This window comes from Schistocerca americana, chromosome 9, assembly GCF_021461395.2.
Source record: "Schistocerca americana isolate TAMUIC-IGC-003095 chromosome 9, iqSchAmer2.1, whole genome shotgun sequence".
Taxonomy (NCBI): domain Eukaryota; kingdom Metazoa; phylum Arthropoda; class Insecta; order Orthoptera; family Acrididae; genus Schistocerca; species Schistocerca americana.
This window is the reverse complement of record NC_060127.1, coordinates 166704521-166724920: the sequence shown is the minus strand read 5'-3', so window position 1 is coordinate 166724920 and position 20400 is coordinate 166704521. Positions and strand designations below refer to the sequence as shown.

Genomic DNA, 20400 nt, shown 5'->3' with positions numbered 1-20400 from the left:
ATGTTCTGATTTCACCACTTGGCACTCCATTTTACAGCATCCACAGCTCCACTCAGTATCTCCAAATGACAAAATGACAATACATAAACTCAAATAGTAACAGTGAGCAACAAATAAAAAATGACAGTTGATAAATAAATCCATAGCAACCAGAATACCAACATTCAAAACAAAAATGCTACAAACTTATGCACTAACTTAATATTTTGATGTGACAACACCTAATGAATGATTTGTCTACAATTTTCTGGTATGCCTGCCCCCTTCTAGTGTGCTCTGAAAGTACACCGTGATGCATATGTCAGATTGAAACATTGAGGTCTACTCTACCCATTGGTATTTGTCATTTTGCTGCATGCCATAGTTTTCATGAGTCATCTTCTGAAACTCTGGAGGTACTTATGAATAATCCTGTATTGTAAATTTATATCATGAATGGTTTATAAAATCTCACCATGGTGTTTACATACATCACTGTATCAGAGCAATACTATGAAATAATCTAAACTGAATCTCTCTTCTGTTGGGCTAAGACCCAACATCATCCAGGCTATAAAATTATTTAAAGCAACTGGGAGGTATTCTTTCAGAAACACTATATCATTCACAAAATTAACTGATGCTGCAGAACACCAACAATTCAAAGTGCTTATTTCCCTGAGTTACTGCCTTTTTCTCTAATTTATAGAAGTGGATGTAGTTGTATCTGAGTAATGAATGCTTTTCCCTGTGTTTTGAGCTGCATGTTGACTCTGTTGCAGCCAGCTACCAAGAGGTGGTGCTGAGCATCCTGCCCTTCTACCACATCTACGGCTTCAACATCATCCTCAACCTCACTGTGTCACTCGGCATCCACAATGTCACCTTGCCCAAGTTTACTCCTGCCAGTTTTGTCAAAGCCCTAGAGGATTACAAGGTAAGAGTGCTTCACATAAAATGTAATTCACAAATTCCAACACAAAGAATTTGCTTGCATGAGTCATGAGACACATAAGATAAAACAAAACAAAGCAATCTGACTTTGGTCAAAAAGCAGTTGCCAATCATATGGGGAAAAGTCTGTTGTGTGAGTTTAAGTGTTCATTGCACAGGTGTGTCCATTCAAGCAGTTCATCCTCTTTAATGAGAGACAATGATGCATAACTTGAAATAAGGTACCGAGGGTGGGGGCACCCTGGTTAGCGTGCTGGGCTTGCATTCAGGAGGACAGTGTTTCAAACCCTTGTTCAGCCATCCAGATTTAGATTTTCCATGGTTTCCCTAAATTGCTCCAGGTAAATGGCAGGCTGGTTCCTTTGAAAGGGCGTGGTGGATTTCCTTCCCCATCCTTACACCATCAGAGCTTGTGCTCCATCTCTAGTGACCTCGATGTCGGGATGTTATACCCAATCTTTCTTCCTTCCTGAAATAAGGTATACTGGCGCTGTCATGGTTGCAAACTATTGACATAAGTTGTTTACGGAAGAATGGAAAAACTGCTAGGAATCACTCTAAAAGAAGATGAGTTTTGGTTCCATAGAAATGTAGGAACACACGAGGCAGTGCGGCCCAATTGCATAACGTAGAAATTAGACTGCAGAAAGGCAAACCTGCATTTATAGCATTTATTGATTTTAAAGGAAGTGTTTGCCAGTATTGACTATAGCTAGTAGAGATACAATACAGGTTATTCACAGCTTCTACAGAAACCAGACTGTAGTTATAAGAGTTGCAGAACATGAAAGGGAAGTAGCAATTGAAAAGGGAGTAGTATTACCACCAATAGTATTCAGTCTGTGCACTGAGTAAGCAGGAAAGATGATGAAAGAGAAATTTAGATAGGTTCTTAAAGTTTAGGGAGAAAAAACTGTGAGGTTTACCACCAACATTGTATTTCTGTCACAGATAGCAAAGGACTTGGTAGAGCTATTGAACAGAATGGACAGTGTCTTTATAAAAGGTTACAAGATGAACAGTAGTGTGATAGTGTAGTCATATTAAATTATGCCTTGCTGAGCAAACTAGATTAGGAAAGGTATGCAGGAAGTAGTAGATAACTTTTGCTATTTGGGTAGTAAAATAACTAAAACTCCGGAATCGAGCTGACTTTATAAAATGTTATGTACTTGGCCAAAATAAAAAGGAGGAGGAAAGAGAAAAGTTTTTAAAATGGAGGTTTATGTGTGCATTTGATAGAGTAGTTCCACATTAATGCAGTGCAATACTCAGTTTAATGATACGCTCTCTGACACGTACCATAACTGTAAGTATCTCTTAACCACATCTTCTTGCCTGAGATGCCCATCTTACATGCCAGTCTGTGCCACAATGTCTGTCTGCTACCACCACCCAGTCACTGCTGGAGTACTTGTAAAGTGGCCATCAGGTTTTATAGTGTTAATCACCTAGTACAATTAACATAAATGCTGTCACCTGCAGTAAAAAACACTCTGTTCTCTTACATGTTTTAAAAGCAAAATTTCAAATTAGAAAATATGATTCAAGGTTGATGGTTGTCTAGGCACCTGATTTTCATAATACATAACACAATAAAATGTGGCATTATTATGGAACTACTTCAAACAACATCTATAGAATCATGGAAAAGGCTGCAAGATAGCTGTTTATCCGTATGCTAGCACAAACTTATGGTGGCATTCAAGCTTATAGCTTGTGGGTGGCAGCCTGTCACATGTTTATCCTCCCATTCTGTGTTTGGGTCTTTGGAAACTTTACACTACAAGATTGCTTCTCTTGATACTGCTGAAAATTCCATAAATGTTCTACGAATTGTCCAATGTGTAAAGCTGCAGACATTCGGCACTGTTTCAGAGTCATTTCCATGACACCTCCATGTGTGTGATTCTAGATGGTCCTGCTGAAAAATTTGATGGATCTCTGCCATGAGATGTGACACTTGTAGCCATGGAATGCTCCATGTGAAGCACTTTGTTATTAATATGTTTTGTGTAATTACAGTTGTACGCACATAATGTATCACACATGACAGTCTGTTGCAATTCTGTTTCATCCAAATATTACCAAAAATTGAATATTTTCATAAAATCATTCCATAGCACTACACTGACAGCAAAATGTCTTCACTATTATCTTGTTAAAGAATTTTTCCATGTTTACATTTTTTGAGCAACATACTGAAGTGGCTTGCTCCTAAGAAGTTAATATTTTTGACCTTCCTGTGCCATTCACAATCTGACTTGCTCACACACACTTCACTGGCAACTGACTCATAGCTAATACTGCTAATCTTTGTCCAATACTAATACAATCTCTCACCCATGTATTGCAGCATTCTCTCTCTCTCTCTCTCTCTCTCTCTCTCTCTCTCTCTCTCTCTCTCTCTGTCTGTCTCTCTCTCTCTCTCTCTGTGTGTGTGTGTGTGTGTGTGTGTGTGTGTGTGTGTGTGTGTGTGTGTGTGCGCGTGCGCGTGCGCGTGTGTGCATGTGTGTGCGCGTGTGCGCGCGCGCTTGCGCGTGTGCGATTGCGTGTGCGTGTGTGTGCGTGCGTGCGTGTGTGCGTGTGTGCATGTGTGTGAATTTTAACAAGAATAAATTATGAATGAACACTGTCTTTTGCACTATGCACTACTCATTCTACTATTTTCATATTGTTTGATACATTACTAAAATAAATGGGAATGTATCTCTGAAAAGTAATAAAAAATTATAGCTATGCACAGACAGAACAAAATTAGAAATAGTTTCCCACATGAGTAACAGGTGGCAACATTTGGTACTATCATAAAACACTAGCGTATATACTAAAATGCTTCAGAGTACTCTATTTAATAAATTTATAATAAAAAGAAAAAAAATTTAAGTGTGTGTTAATGTTTTGAATTTATGTCATTAGGCATTGCTTACTCTTTATATTTTGCTGTTGCTGTTAACACAGATAACTAAATTAAACACTGAAATTGACTAAGGGTTCACTCTATTATAATACACGTGGAATTATGTTTAAAATACATTTTATTTGTAACAAAAAACACACTGACATTTTCTGTTGGCATTCAGCATCACATTAAAATGTGCAATGTTGTATTTATTGAGACTGACTCTAATGAGAAACAAAACAGCATTTTCCATTGACACTGAACACCGTGCAAAACATCTGATGAACAGCATTTGTTTGAGCTGAGTCCTTCTATATGCTGCAGAAATGACTATCCAGAATGAATTTTTGCTCCACAGCTGAGTGTGCACTGAATTGCATCTTTCTAGCAAATTAAAATTGTGTGATGGACTGGAACTCCAGCCTGGGGCTCACTGATTGATCTGATGCCCATGGATGGCAAAGTTTCCAGTCTGGCATCCAGTTTGAATTTGATGGGAAGTTTTGGATCAGGACACACTCTAGTGTAAAACGAAAATTCATTCTGGAACGTTTGCCTATGCTGCAGTCAGCCGTTTCTCTGTAGTATCATGTCTTCCAGAAGTGCTAGTCCCATGAGATAGTTTGAAAGGTAGGTGAGAGGTGCTGGCAGAAATAAAGGAGTGTGTATGAGTTGTAAGCCATATTCATATACTTCAGTCAGTGAGAACTTGTTCATGAAACACAAAGGTCCAAGGTTTAAGACCCAGTCCAACACACAGTTTTAATCTGCTGCAAAGTTTAAAAAATTAATTGGCCAATTTCTGTCTAAATACCAGAGAAAATTTGCATGGTGACTCTTTGAAGATATACCCAATATAGATAACCTGGTTCCAATTTCGCCAGTTTGAGGTGTATCCTGAGGCAGTCATTTTGGTTTTTAAGCCACACACATTGCAGAATACTGTGGTGTCACATATTGATACCTTCCCACAGGCATCAAAGCAGCAGAATTGCAAGTTTCCATCTGACGTCAATAGCAATCCTGTGGTATCTGTGGACCCAATGGCGTGCACCAGCTGTGCCACGCATCCAATGGCTCTAGACTCTTGAGTGCCCTCTGCTGCCACGATAAAGAATGCCCAAAGGCAGCCAGATGGTCCACTTGCACTTGGAGTCTCTTCCTTGTAACATTGTAATAGCTGGATTCTGTTCCTTTCCACCTTATTTGTGATGAGTCTTCATAGACTCAGAGAAATACAAGTTAAGTAAATGTTCTATTTATTGTGTTAACCTGTTTGCTAATCATTTCTGCTCCTGTCCAGCTGTCCTAAAATAACAGTTGCTGCACCACTCTGTAGCCCATCTCTCCTTATCATTGTGTATAGTTCATACACTACAAATCCAATAGCAGTGTCCATGAAGGATACAGTAGCTGACGTTCAGTGACCAGTTTTCATCCAAAGCACTGGACGATTCATTCGCTTTTCAGAAGGGGAGTCCAACAAGTGTTTACCCCCTTCCAGCTGGTTGTCAATTACAGAATTGAGTCGTATGCCCTACAATCTTTCTCAAACAATTTTACAGAAACTATTTGGTAAAACAACATCATTTTTGCAGTACTTATAGCTTTATATGTGAGCTTCATGATGATGTGTCCATCGTTTTGTTAACAGTCATAGTTATTGTGATATTTACATGAAAGTAAGACACTGTGTGAAATTCAAACAAGTTTGCTATGAAAAACAGGGGTCACTATGATTTTGTGTATGAAGCATATTACATAATATGTCACTGCGTACTGAATTTAGATAACATACAGAATCTTTCTTTAGACTTGGGTGGATGTCTATATCTGTCACCAATCTCGATAAAATTGAGCTTCTGTAGGACACACATTTATGGTCGCACTGTGCCAGCGATAAAGCCAGAGTGAAATATCTAGAACATTCCTCATATTTTATAAATGATTTGAGGTACTGAAATGAGATTTTGATAAATGATAGCATTCTTTCTTCCAGGAACGCTAGTTCTGCAAGATTTGCAGAAGAGCTTCTGTGAAGTATGGAAGATAGGGGATGAGGTACTGGCAGAATTGAAGCTGTGAGGACAGGTTGTGAGTCGTGCTTGGGTAGCCCAGTTGGTAGAGCACTTGACTGCAAAAGGTGAAGGTCCCGAGTTTGAGTCTCGGTCTGGCACAGAGTTTTAATCTGCCAAAAAGTTTTGTATCAGTGTACACTCCATTGCAGAGTGGAAATTTCATTCTGGAAACATTTCCCAGGCTGTGGCCAAGCTTTGTCTCCACAATATCCTTTCTTTCAGGACTGCTAGTTCTGCAAGGTTCACAGAAGAGCTTCTGTGAAGTCTTGGAAGGTAGGAGATGATGTACTGGCAGAGTTGAAGCTGTGAAGATGGGTTGTGAGTCGTGCTTGGGTAGCTCAGTCAGTAGAGCACTTACCCATGAAAGGCAAGATCCTGGGTTCAAGTCTCAGTCTGGCATACAGTTGTAATCTTCCAGGAAGTTTCAAATAAGAGAGCATTTTGCTGTAGGTTTGTTATGCAGAACTTCATTATTTACTGTGTCACCCCATTAATTACAAAATTTTTCAGTGAAAGAATGCAATTTTTAAGAGCCATCAATACTGGTGAAATGAGAAATGCTATGAGTTTTGGAACAACGTAAGTGAAGATATTACTCATTTTTTTGCACCAAAGATGGGCTCTTTCATAAGATGCTGCCCTTACTTTTCCTCAGTTAATAAACTTAATAAACCTCTGTTTTAGAATTCTCTCACAATTTTGTGTGCACAACATCTTAGTGAGGTAAGACTGTGTATACTCCACTGTATTTTGGCATAAGAAGCAAATTAGAACATGGCAAGAGTGAAATGTGTAGGTTTTACTCAAAATTCGCCACTTGCGACACTTCTCTGAAAGTTACAAATGGTGAACAAGTAAGGCAAAAATAAATTGTTGCATTTTCAGTGGAATTGTTCTTACATACTAACCAAAGCAGGGGTGACAGATCTTTTTTAATAGTCACTATACAGTTGTGGGTGTGGAGAGGCCCTGCGTAATATTTACAAACAGTGTGAGTGTAGGCTTAAGTTTAGAATGGCACTTCCCCTCCTGTGCTCAGCATTTCCCCTACAGCACCTGCCCACATCCCCCACCACTGCCACTCTGCCCACTGCCTGCACATCTACTGGCCACAGTATTCTGCACAGACTCTGTCTGATTGCCTTTTGGCAGAGCAATGAAGCCCATATGTACACAAGACACTGTTTAACCTGAGAATCATCTGTCAGCTACCCAGTCCCTTTTATAAGGGTAGCAAGCACACACTGATAGCAGAAAGCTTGCTAAAAGTAGCATGTTAGAGTCCAAAATGCCAACTTGTCAAGTGGGGGAGAGTAGAAGAAATCTCTTACCAACATGAGAATTGTGATGGGAGTATCATGTGTTCCATTTGAAGCAGTTTGGGAACCTGAGGGAACATGGATTTGTTCATTCAGATTCTATAGAGTATTTGCAGATGGATTAGCTGATTTTAACATGCTACACTATAAACCCTTTAAACAAAGCACTACATCCAGTGTTTGGAAGAAAGCTCTGGTCACACCAACAAACGAGAAGGGTAAGAAAAGTAATCCACAAAAACTACTGTCCAATATCAGTGATGTCCAACTGTTGTCAGAATCTTAGAACATATTGCTTGCTCAAAGAGAATGATCTCTGCGCCGGCAAGCATGGATTCTGAAAACATTGGTCTACATCTGCAGGGTGCAGTGCTTAAATCTGGACAAATTCAACTTTATTAAAAGCAAATTTATTAAAACAAAATGCAAGTAGTAATGAAAATCCTTTTACATGTAAGTAGTGGTATCTTTCAAGAGTAACATTACTCAATGTAACCCCCTTCAGCTGCAATGACCGCCTCCAATCTTGTCCTGAAGTGACTGCGTGCACTCTTTAAAACAGTGCTGTCCATATTTGTGAATGCTGCTTTGATAACGGTGCATAGAGATAATACATTACGCCACCTCATCTTATTGATAACTCGTTCAACTGCACTCCAAGCATAGTAGTTGAGGGAGTTCAAATCTGGACTATTAGGGGGCCATAACTCCTTTGACCAGAACATTTCATCATTATCTGAGAGCCAGTTTTGGACTAAATGGCTCATATCACATCCTCCTCTGCCATCTGATGCATTGTTCACTCATTGACATTCAATACTGATGTCAGTTTCCTCAGCTATGCCTAATTCCCCTGGGTCCTCCGAAATCAGTGCCTGTGCCTTTTCGATGACTGCTGCTGTTTGTGACACGCTTTTCCTCAAATGAGGTTTCTCGCCAGGTTAGCAGAACATTCTGAAGGCTTCTCTGAAGCATTATACTTGGCCACAATATCGTAAACAGTTGATCTGAAGAATTGAAATATTTCAGTGGTGAACGCCAGTCACAAAGACTTTTGATAATCGCTGCTCTTCGGTTGTCCTCCACACTTGTCCATAACATCTAGGCCATTTTGAGGTTCTGACTGTTTACTCAGTGCCTATGGCTTTCAAGAATGCCAGTTCCGACCTCCGTCAGAACTACAATATGGCAGGAAATTCAAACTGAAACTTGTCCATATTAAGTGCCGCACCCAGTACATCTACATCTGCATGAACAGGATGCAACTCCCTCTTAACTGTTTGGGAGAGAGTTCACAAAATCACTTTCAGACCATTTTTTTCTATCATTACACTCTTGAATAGCATGCAGGAATAATGAAAACCTAACTCTTTCTGTATCGACTCTGATTTCCCTTATTTTATTGTGATGGTCATTTCTCCCTATATAAGTGGAGGTTGACAAAATCTTTCAACATTCAGAGGAGAAATCTGATGATTGAAATTTAACATAAGATCTATCCACAGTGAAAAACAACCCTGTTTTAATGGTTCAACTTGCTTATTGTATCTGTGACACTCTTCCATCTTTTTTCTGATAATACAAAATGAGCTGATCCTCTCTGAACTTTTTGTCTGTCCCCTGTCAATTCTATCTGCCAAAGATCCCATATTGCATAGCAATACTCCAGAATAAGATGGACAAACAAAGCATAGGCAGTCTATTTCAGTAGATTTGTTGCATCTTCTATGTGTTCTGCCACTAAGAAGCACTTGTGCGAAACCGAGCTCAAAATTTTCTCACACGATACCATGAACAAATCATGAATTCAGGTATTTCTTGACTACTGAATAGCATGACTGGATTTATGGGATTGCATGTTATTTTAGACGGAGAGTCATCAGTAGATGTAATGATGATGATGATAATAATAATAATAATAATAATAATATTTATTCTTTCATTGACAATTTTGTGTACAACAGTATGGCCAAACCATTATAAAGAGATATACGGAATGTACTGAATGCAGATAAATGTGCACATGCAACCCCCCCCCCCCCCCCCCCCCCCCCACACACACACAAAAACTACTCCACTTACACCACATTGCACATGTAAATTCACTTGCACAATTATTGTTACTCATTGCCAAGATCGTTTCAACACCTTTCCAGTGCCTGACTGCTCAAAACAATCGAAATTGAGACTGAGAAGGACCTACAGGTATGTCTCTTAAAAGTGTATTGATACTTGTGCTGTTCTCATTCTGTGTTAATGATATGCCAGACAATAATATTAATAGTAACCTCAGGCTTTCTGCAGATAATGCAGTTATCTACAGAGAAGAACTGACTGAAAAAATTGCAAAAACATCCAATCAGAACTTGATAAGATTGAAATTTTCAAAAATGTAAAATTTTGTACTTCATAAAGAGCAAACACGTAGTGTGTCGCGACTAAAATGTCGGTCGGCATCACGGCAGGGTGCGGATCGAGAGGCTGGGCTCGGCCAGATGGAGGTGGTGAGCTCAGAGAGACAGAGCTGCTGGACACGGCCATCACGGGTTGGCCTGCTAGTGGTTGGGCAGCATCTTAAATATATGACTAGTGGAAAGATATCTGCGGGATGCCGAGTGGGAATACGAGTCACAGATGCAATATAGTGCCCACGACTGCACTGCCACTGTCGTCAATGCATGGGCTGCCGGTGGCGAGGTTGGCACCTCTGGTAGCACCGGCTAGAGACTGGCCTGCTGACAGGGGTGCTTATGTTGTCAGTTGCATTGTCGCCATATGTGTGGCTCGCGTGTTAGCCGGCATACGAACTGCCTGCCAGGTGTACCGTCTCTGGCAGAAGGTGCCTGTGGCACTGCAGCACGACCACCTGCCGATCACAGGTGGTGTGCCACTGGCTATAGTGAGAGGAGAGTGGCCAGATACAGTTACCCTTCCCCTCAAGCAAAAGCTGGTAGAACCATCTCGATATCCTGCATGCCTTCACCTCTGTGGGAGAGACAGTGGCGCCAATCGAGAGACAGAGGTTGTAGTGTGTCTGTGGAAGAAAGCTGTCATGGAGTGTGTCTGAAAAGGAAAGAAGAATGCAGGATAGTTGATGTGACGAGGTGCAGCCTGCCACACATCAGCCGGTGGCTCGAAGTGGTCGACAGACGAGTGACTGCAGAACCGGGGAAGACCGGCCGGTGGTGACGGTGCGTGACGGTGGCGAACCCCCGGCCGATGGGCTGCATCTGGTAGGGTGTCCCGTCCAGAAGGAGATGTGGATCTCACACCGAAGAGGGAGCAGCTACATCTGCCCGAAGAAGACGGACGAGTCCACGAGAGACGTCACCAGTGCGACGGTGCTGAGAGGCCGTCAGAGTGTCGACAGCCAGTGGGAGGCGGGTCTCGACTGAGGTCGGCCGACAGAGGTGCAGTGGCCGAGAGTCCTGTGAGGCAGTGGTCACTGGAAGGAAAGTGCAAAGAGGCTGAATGAAAAAAGGAAGGCATCGTCCCCAGGAGGTGGAGACGGGATCCACCAGTGGTGAGAGTGCCCTGGGCACTGAGGATGTGGCGATGGGGAAGAACGGTTGGAAATTCTGGGAAGATGTGCATAACAGCCCAGAATGCACAGTGTGCATAAAATCACATGAACAGAAAGGACCGGGAGTGAGTCCTCGTGTGATGCAAAAGACACCGTACAAAGTAAGCCGTGTGCTGAGGCTCGAGTATCGAATGATATGAAGCCCTGATGGAACGTGAAAAGATATCACAGTAAATGATGCACACATAGGAGGTCAAGAAGATGGCAAGAAGTTAGACAGTAGATGGTACACACGGGAGAATAATGTGATTTACACTGCACGAATGCAAAGAAAGAAGCGAGGAAACTACCACGTCGTCATACGGCACCCAGAAGTGCAGCACCACCCTAATGAGGAAGGTCAGCCGTGGCTGCATCTTCCCAGTGAATGCACAATGCGGTAGGAGCAGAGCTGAGCCGAGCCGTGGGCAGGCTACGTTTGGTGGGACCACTTTGGCAGAGTCAGAGCACCAGAGAAAATGATGAAAAACAGAACCCCTAAGTGAGGAGGGCACAGAGTGCTGCAGCTAGCTCAGGAGAAGGGTAGCAGCCAGACGGGACATGGTGGCATCTAGATCTGGTTGCTGTCACACCAGATGACTTCACCAGGAATGCTCACTTTATCCTTATCATCAGCTTTTGTGTCCTGCAGTGGTAGACATGTGTGCAGTGATTGATGGTTAGCAGGTAATGCTAGTTAATAGTTTACAACATTATGAAAAGGAAAGTTACTCTCACCATATAGCAGAGATGCTGTTGCAGATAGGCACAACAAAAAGAATCTCACAATTAAAGCTTTTGGCAGTTAAGGCCTTTGTCAACAATAGACAACACACACACACACACACACACACACACGCAAATGCAACTAGCACACAGAACTGCAGTCTCAGGCTACTGAAACCACACTGTGAGTAGCAGCACCAGTGCATGATGGGAGTGATAACTGGGTGGGGGTAAGGAGGAGGCTGTGGTGGGGAGGGGGGGATAGTATGTGGGGGGGGGGGGGGGGGGGGGGTTGGACAGAGAAGTGCTGCAGGTTAGACAGAGGGCAGGGGAGAGGTGGTGGGGGAGGGGTGGTGGGGAAGAGGTGGGGGAGGAGTGTAGGGGGAGGGGGAGAGGGGGAGGGGGAGTATGGGGGAGGAGAGGGGGGAGAAATAAAAAGATTGGGTCTGATGGAGGAATGACGGCTGTGTGGTGCTGGAATGGGAACAGGGAAGGGGCTGGATGGGTGTGGACAGTGACTAACGAAGGTTGAGGCCAGGAAGGCCAGTCATGGCTGCATCTGCCTGGTGAAGGCGCAGTGCAGTAGGAGCAGAGTCAGAACATGACAACATTCTGATCACAAGTGTTGCAACGGGTCTTGTAGTGACAGGTGAATGACCAGGATATAATACTCATTACCAGTTCTTTTTACTGACACAATTACAAACATTGCCATGTCCTTGTTTAATTACTTGTAATTTAACAATTTCTTCATTTACTAAGGGTTTCAACATTTTCCTACATAACTCTGAACTTTTAGTATAATATTAATTTTACTGTAAATGTAGTTTCCCACACAATTTTCATTTTTTGGGGACAGTTTTAAGATTTAAGTGACACAAATAGCGAACTGCCTTTGCATTATTGGTTGAATTGTTAGTGCAGTAAATTACTATATTCACATTTTAAATGAAGGAAAATTCTCTGAAAAAAAATCAAAACAGAATTACCCATGTAAAACTAAAATAATGCAAAGAATGAAGAGATAAATTACAAATATGAAATTTGCCTACATATTGGGTTGGACATTAGTGTCATGTATCGTGTTCTACTATATTACTTGATAATGATAATTACATCATACAAGAAAAAGTGTGTACCTCCATTTTTATGCACAGAATTGTTCAATATCAGCACCAAAGTGATCAAACATAAATAAATGATCATTCTTGTTGTAACTGCGTTGTGAAAGTAAATGTCATCATTAACAAGAAACATGTGAAGGTTCTGCCTTCATCTACAACTAACCATTAAACACACACAGTGAAATGACAATAACAAAATTCGCCAAGATATTCAATTCAATTTTTTGGTCTGTATATAACACCCATGCTGCATTTGAAAAAGAGTGTACTCACAAGTAATACATATTAGTGCTAATGGTTCAGTCAACCTCATACATGGTATACTGTAGGTATTACTTATTTATTACATTAGTTACTAATCAAATGCATAATTACTTTTGTGAGAGATCATAGCTTTCAAATGAAACTGAACCATAAATGGAGTAACTGCAGCGTTTTGTTTTTGATTTTGCAGCCAACTATGATGTTTGTCGTTCCATCATTACTGTTGTTCCTGGCAACACACCCGATGGTGAAACCGGAGCACCTGGCGAGCCTGAAGATGATAATGAGTGGTGCGGCTCCGGCCAAGGAGAGCCTCATCCAGAAGTTCCTCGACAAGGCCGGCCACGACGTCTTCGTTGGTCAAGGTTAGCAGTTCACAGTTTTACACCACAAAGGATATTTCTCACTGCCTGAAATGGTTAATGAGGCTATATGCTCACTCCATTTGATGTAAGAGGTGGCTTTAACATCCTCATAAATACACTACTGACTAGTAAAATTGCAAGACCAGGATGGTTAGCAAATAGCTAAATTTTAGTTGCTCTGTGTACACTATATAGTGGAATGAATAACTGACGAAATTTGTAGCTGATTTGGAAGTACACAGTGTGTGAAGTTTTGTGGATTGATCCTCCACCTCTGACAGCAACAACAGCTCTATCTTGGCTTAGCTCTGAGTCAAACTGAGCTCGAATGACACGTACATATGTCATTCCATGGTGATTCAGTTCTGTGCCAGAGTTAATAAAGTGTAGTGGGTGGCAAGAGGTGGCGTGCCAGTCTCTCGGCAACCCGTGACCAGATGTTTTCAGTGGGTGCAAGACCTGGAGAACATGCTGACCGTGGCAACAGTTGAACACCATCTGCATAAAGACATGTCAGGACAACATGAGAACATGTTATCTTATGGTAGTTTGTTGCAAGATAATGTCACAGAGACCTTGAACCTAGGGCACAGCCATTGACCCAGCATGTTAGAAATGTAGCAGCCACTGTTCAAATTATCAGCTATGTGAGCAATAGGTGACTGTGTTACATACCTAGTGGTATTCTGTACCATCACACCTGGGGCTGTATCTGTATTAAAGTGATGAATGCAGTTTGGAAACATTTTTCTCCTCAGAGCCTTGACATGTGGATTTGTTGATTGTGATTTTGTTCACAGAACAGAGGCATGTCTGAAAAGATCATACGGAGCCACTCTTGTGTCGTCGTTGCTGTCTGACATATCACTGCCGACATGCCTCTCTTTGCTGTTGTGTCAAGGGTGGCACAATAATTGTCACAGTGCTGACAGGCTGTTATGCTGCAGGTGTCATCACCCTGTCTGTGTGGATATTTGTCCTGTTGTAAGCAAGCCCATTTCCTGGCTCAAGTAATGTGACATTGCTGTACAATCCTGCATGGACATGCAAGCAGTATATCTGTCCCCCCTGGGGCACTAGTTATATGGACCTGATGACAGCCCACATGGCAATGAGTAAGGTTCTCCTGAACCCAGTGACTCCATATTCACAAGACAGTCACAAGATCCCAACAAATGTGAACAGCAGTATTGCAGAATAATAAAAAGCTGTCACAATAGGCTAAAATGAGCTGCTGTCAAGTTCTGCCATGTGCTGCTTGACATTTCTCCTTCTTACATAAGGCATAACATAGTCTTTTCATAATTAAAATGTGATTTCTGAATGAGAAACCCACTGCACAATCTTTCCTTATACACTGCTGGCCACTGTAAATGCAACGCCAAGAAAGACAAGAGGTAGCACAACAAAATTTATTTTGTAGATAACATGTTGACCAAGTATCAAATGATTACGTTTACAGACGTCTGTGACATGTGGTTCCTGCCAGAATCAGTAGCCAGAGTAGCCGCCATTGTTGGAGATCACCGCTGCCACACGTCTCGGCATTGAGTCAAAGAGACGTTGGATGTGTTCCTGGGATACAGCAGCCCAAGCAGCTTCCACAGATCATCTGGTGTGGCAGCTGGGGATGTAATCTGGGTCACTCGTTGAGCAACTATGGACCACATGTTTTCTATCGGCGAAAGATCCGGAGAGCGAGCCGGCCAGGGAAGCAATTCAATCTGGTTATTGACGAAGAACCTTTGGACAATGCGTGCCACGTGTGGTCGCGCATTATCCTGTTGAAATATGGCTGTGGCCGAGCCCTGAAGGTAAGGAAGGACAACTGGCTCCAGCACCACGGATATGTAGCGCTGGCTATTTAAAGTACCGGCAATGCGTACTAGAGGCGTGCGAGAGTAATATCCAATACCACCCCATACCATAATACCCGGTGCAAGACCAGTGTGGCGGTGCATAATGCAGCTGTCCAGCATCCTCTCTCCACGGTGTCTCCACACTCGAATCCGACCATCGTGGTGCTGCAGACAGAAGCATGCCTTGTCAGTAAAGACAACGTCATTCCATTCTGCCGTCCACATCCGTCTGTCATCACACCATTGGCGACGGAGACGTCTGTGGTTCTGCGTCAATGGTAGACGAAGCAATGGACGTCTTGCGGACAGACCAATCTGCTGTAAATGGCGTCGAATGGTACACGCAGACACTGGATGATGCGTTACAGACGCAATGTGCTGTGCTATGGTTCGGGATGTCACTGAGTGATCTGTCACTGCCATGCGCACAATTTGCCTATCAGCACGTGCAGTGGTGCACCGAGGTGAATGCGATCGACCACGTCGGTCCGTCGTACCCTCCTGCATCCAACGGTCACATATCCGCATTACAGTTGTTTGGTTTCGTCCAACACGACTAGCGATTTCTCTGTATGATAATCCACAATCTCAGTAAGCCACTATCCTTCCTCTGTCGAACTCGGATGCTTGATCAAAAGATGTTCGCTGTTGTCTACGAGGCATAACTGATCGTCTTGTGAAACAACCACAAGGTAAACACATGTGCCGAACGTACACTCGTTGAAATCGCCAAGCCTTAAATGGCGCTATGAGGTGGAGCCACAGGCGCGCGTGATGTGCGTCTGCCCTGAAATTCTAATCAGTTGCATATCTCATCGCTGCAAACTCATGGTGTAAATTTCACTTGATTCGGATGCTTCCTTCAGGGTGTTGCATTTACGGTGGCCAGCAGTGTATATAGACTATAGATGGTGTCTTCCCATATACTTCTCACAGTTGCACCAATATGCTAATCATTTACATATCTAGGCTTCTGGTACACTTCATGGCAGCTTAATATTTGTTACATGATGCCATCATGGTGCTGCAGTTTTAATGACCAACACTGTAAATCACAGACAAATAAATTCATGAATATATGTATGAATGCCAAAACCATTTTTCTCAAGAAATTTAAACGTGTTCTCTATTTAATTTTTTGTTAATTGTTGAGAATGATGAACAATGACAGACATAGCAAAATCTTTATAAACTGACATCCCCTTTGCCCGTAGCCTTGTGACCATCATTCTTCTGATAAAAACCTACAACCCCTTTCCTAATCCTCCTAGCCAACCACATCCTGACCCTTGGTTATTTCACTTTTGAAGGCCAAATTTGCAAACAACTCTGTGTCACTGTCATGGGTACCCACATGGCACCATCTTATGCCAGCTTATTTATGGCCCATCTGGATGAATCCTTCCTATCCAGTCAAAACCTGAAATGGCTTGTTTGGTTCAGACTCTCTGATGACATTTTCATAATCTGGACACATGGCAGGGACAATCTTTGCTCCTTCCTCCGTAGCTGTTGGTCTCTACCTCTCAGATAGCTTGGCTCCATAGATATATTCATTCATTTCAAGTGCACCAGCCACAAACAACACATCCAATTTGACATCTATCATCTGCCCCATGTTAAAAAGGCCTCTCTCATACAGCCTAGTCACCTGCGGGCATTGTATTTGCAGTGGACAACAGGAGTTGTCAAAATATACCCATAACCTTAACTGAGCCTTTATTGAGGGACAATATCCTACCCAGCTCCTCCCTAAGCATTCTGACACCAGTAAACCTGTCAATGAGCAACCAAACAGCACTCCTATTTGCCCAATATCACTCTGGCTTTGAAAAGCTCAACCACATCCTGTACATGCCCCCAAAGTAGCGTTCCACTGCCCACCCAACTTACAGAATATCATTGGATATCCTTATTCCAATCATGCACCCCCTGGGTCATTGTCTTGTGGCTGACCCAGGTGCAAGATCTGTCTCATACATCCGCCAACCACCTCCTCCCACAGTCCAGTCATAAGTATTTCCTACTCAATAAAGCCCAGGGCTACATGTTAAGCAGCTGTGTTATAAATCAGCTGTGCTACAATTACCGTACAGCATTCTATGTGGGCGTGACAAGTAACCAACTGTTGACTCCCACAAATGGGCAATGCCCAATTGTGGCGAACCGCAAACTCGACCGTCCAGTTGCCAAACATGCTGTGCACCTCATTAATAATGACTACGCAGCCACTTCACTACATGGACCATTAGGATACTCCCTTCCCGCACCAGTTTCTCTGCACTACACAGGTGGAAATTGTCTCTCCAACATATCCTGCACTCTCACAACCCCCCTGGCTTAAACCTCTGCTATCGTGCTTCCCACTGCCTTACCTTACTTTTTCCCTTCTCTCTTCTGTACACACCACACCACTACTATGCCAACCAGGTTGTGTACCGCCTTCTCTCACCATTCTTCCTCCCCTCTCCCCAACCACATGCACTCACCGCCCCCCCCTCTCTCTCTCTCTCTCTCTCTCTCTCTCTCTCTCTCTCTCTCTCTCTCTCTCTCTCTCTCCCCCCCCCCCCACCCCTCTCTTGCACTCTCCCCCCCTCCCCCCATCACTACACTGGATCCCACTTTTCTCCACCTGTCCCCCTTACTCTATCACCTCCTTGTCTCTCTCTTTAGCACCACCCCCTCTCCCTCTCTCTATTCCTTATATTCTATACCTTCTGAATTCCTTTCATCTTGTTGTGCAAATGCTAAGTCATCTAGCAAAAGACCTCCCCATACTGCCATGTAACCCCCTATTTGTCTCATGTATCTTACTGCTCTCCTCCATCTGCCCAAGAAACTGCTTTCAATAATCAACTTTCAGTAATCAGTCTTGCCACTACTGTGGGTGTGTGCATTGGAGTGTCTGTGTGGTTCTGTGTGTGTATATGTGTGCACTTGCCACAAAAAGAGCAAGAGCTCAAAAGCTAGTTTTAATTAGTTCTCTATTACATGTTTCCATGCACCATGCACCAGTCCTCTTAGGTAAGTCATTGACATTCCCTGATTTTATGTAACAGTTATTCAAAGTCAGGTAAGATCTGCATCCATGCTGAGTTGTGCAATGCAATCTCAATTCAATCCTTGAATAAGCTGTTATGAACTTAGATTGCTCTTATAAATTTCCCAGTTTCTACCAATAAAAATTTCAAGACTAGAACAAATGTCCTTTTTCTTTGTTTCACACAATGGTACCACAGGAGGCAGGCAGAAAAATTCTGTTTATCTCATGTAATGGCCAGTGATTCAGCAAGGCTCATTGTGCCCATGTATTTTCTTAAGACACTGTCAAAATGGAAGAAGATTTGTCATGTCATACCTAGAAACTTGTAGGGCGGAACTGGCCTAACAGTGTAAATGACATTTTTGACTGGGATATGGATAAAATAGAAACTGAGGCTAAACTCATTTATTGGCACTTTTTTGGCTTCTTATTATTGACTTTGTGAGTGATGTAGGAATTCCCACTAACTTTTAAGACAGGTTCAGGCTTCCTACCCTGTTTCTCCTTCTCATTTTCTGGAGAACTGTAAGCTTGGGCATCAGTTTCACAGAACACAGAAATTTGAGTGGAACAACAAACTGAAAGAGCAGCAGACTGCACTCCAGTGAGACGCTGGCTTTGTACATGAGCTGTCAGTAATGCTGGAGTGCTTATAACACTTTGATGTGCAATTAGTCTGGACATATAGGTGGTACCATATGTTGGTTCCACAAAGAGATACAAGGGATATGAGTTTCTACTTGAATCAAATACGAGGTGTGGCTATGAAGACTATAAAATTATGGGACTGGTGAAGGCTTCTCAGTCAAATGTGGCATATCTGGAGTTTGTAGACAAATCTTTGTAGCTACGGCCTTCATTTGTGTAAGAGTTATTATTTTGTTTTGCTCAAAGAAGGTATGCGTAGTAATAGAGCAACAAATTGCCATGAAGTTTCACATGAAACTTTGAAAAACTGCTACTGAAACCTTTCTTTTACTGTTAGTAAAGACTGTTTATCCCATATGTGAGTTTGTCAGTAGTTCAAGCATTTTCAAGATGACACATGCAGAACCCTCATCAACATCAAAAACATATGAAAGTATTGGAAAAGTAGGTAATCTGATTCACTCTGACCTCTGGATGAGTATTCAATCAAGTGCTAAAGCTGTAGGAATTGACAAAGAGTGCACAAGGCAAATTTTATGCAAAAATTTAAGATGAGGAAAATTTGTGCAAAACTAGTGCTAAAAATTCTGACAATTGAACAAAAAGAAGCCCACAAAAATGTTTGTATTGACACTTTGAATACCATTCAAAATGATGCTAGCTTCTTGGAAAAAATGAAAACAAATGATAAATCTTCATTTTTCACTTATGATGCTAGCTTCTTGGAAAAAATGAAAACAAGTGATAAATCTTCATTTTTCACTTATGATCAAGAAACTAAGTGCCAATCCATGCAATGGAAGGGCCCAAATTCACTGAGAGCAAAAAAATCTCAAACGAATAAATCAAGATTCAAAGTGACGATGATTGTTTTTTTTGATATTCGGGGAACTTTGCATCTTCACCAGATTTGTAAAGGTCAGATTATTAAATGGGCCAAATTGTGTAAGAACAGGTTGTGGACTCTGCACCAAGATAATGCTCTGGCTCATGCCACATTGTCTGTTAAGAGGTTTCTAGCAAAATACAGCATTCCAGTGTTATTCACCTGGCCTAGCACCATATGACTTTTATCTATTCTGTAGGGTCAAATGTGTATTTAAAGAAACAATATTTCAGTCCGTTGAACCAATAAGTGAAAAAGTGGCACACATCGTCAAGGAGTTCACAGAGGAGGACTTAGAGCACTGTGTCTATCAATGAAATATTCACATGGAGTGGTATTGGGATAGAGGAGGAGAGTATATTGAGGATGAAATATATGTATGTTTTTGAAATTAAATGTTTTAATGCAATCCACATTATTTTATAGCCACACCTTGTATATTGACGAGCCAAAACATTACGACTTCCTGCTTGACAGCATGTTGGTCCACCTGTAGAAAGCAATACAGCAGTGATTTTTTATAGCATGGATTTGACAAGATTTTAGCAGGTTTTGAGAGGCATGTGCAGCAGATGTCTGTGCACAGATCAAATAATTCACACAAATTACAGGCTGGTGCCTTGTGGGTGTGGAGCTGGTGTCCAGCAGCATCTCAGATGTATTCCTTCAGATTCAGATCAGGCATTTTTGG

General features: G+C 42.2%; 1 protein-coding gene across 2 annotated transcripts in view; it reads left to right on the top strand.

Annotated features, from left to right (window-relative positions):
* The window catches only part of LOC124550610 (probable 4-coumarate--CoA ligase 1), a 565543-nt gene that overhangs the window by 433579 nt on the left and 111564 nt on the right, over positions 1–20400 (top strand). For both annotated transcript variants that reach the window (XR_006967727.1, XM_047125329.1), the window contains exons 4-5: positions 762–916; positions 13099–13273. Coding sequence is in view for 1 of the 2 variants with exons in the window: in XM_047125329.1 (XP_046981285.1) it covers positions 762–916; positions 13099–13273 (330 nt within the window). In the remaining variant the exon portion in view is untranslated. The remainder of the gene's footprint in view (positions 1–761; positions 917–13098; positions 13274–20400) is intronic.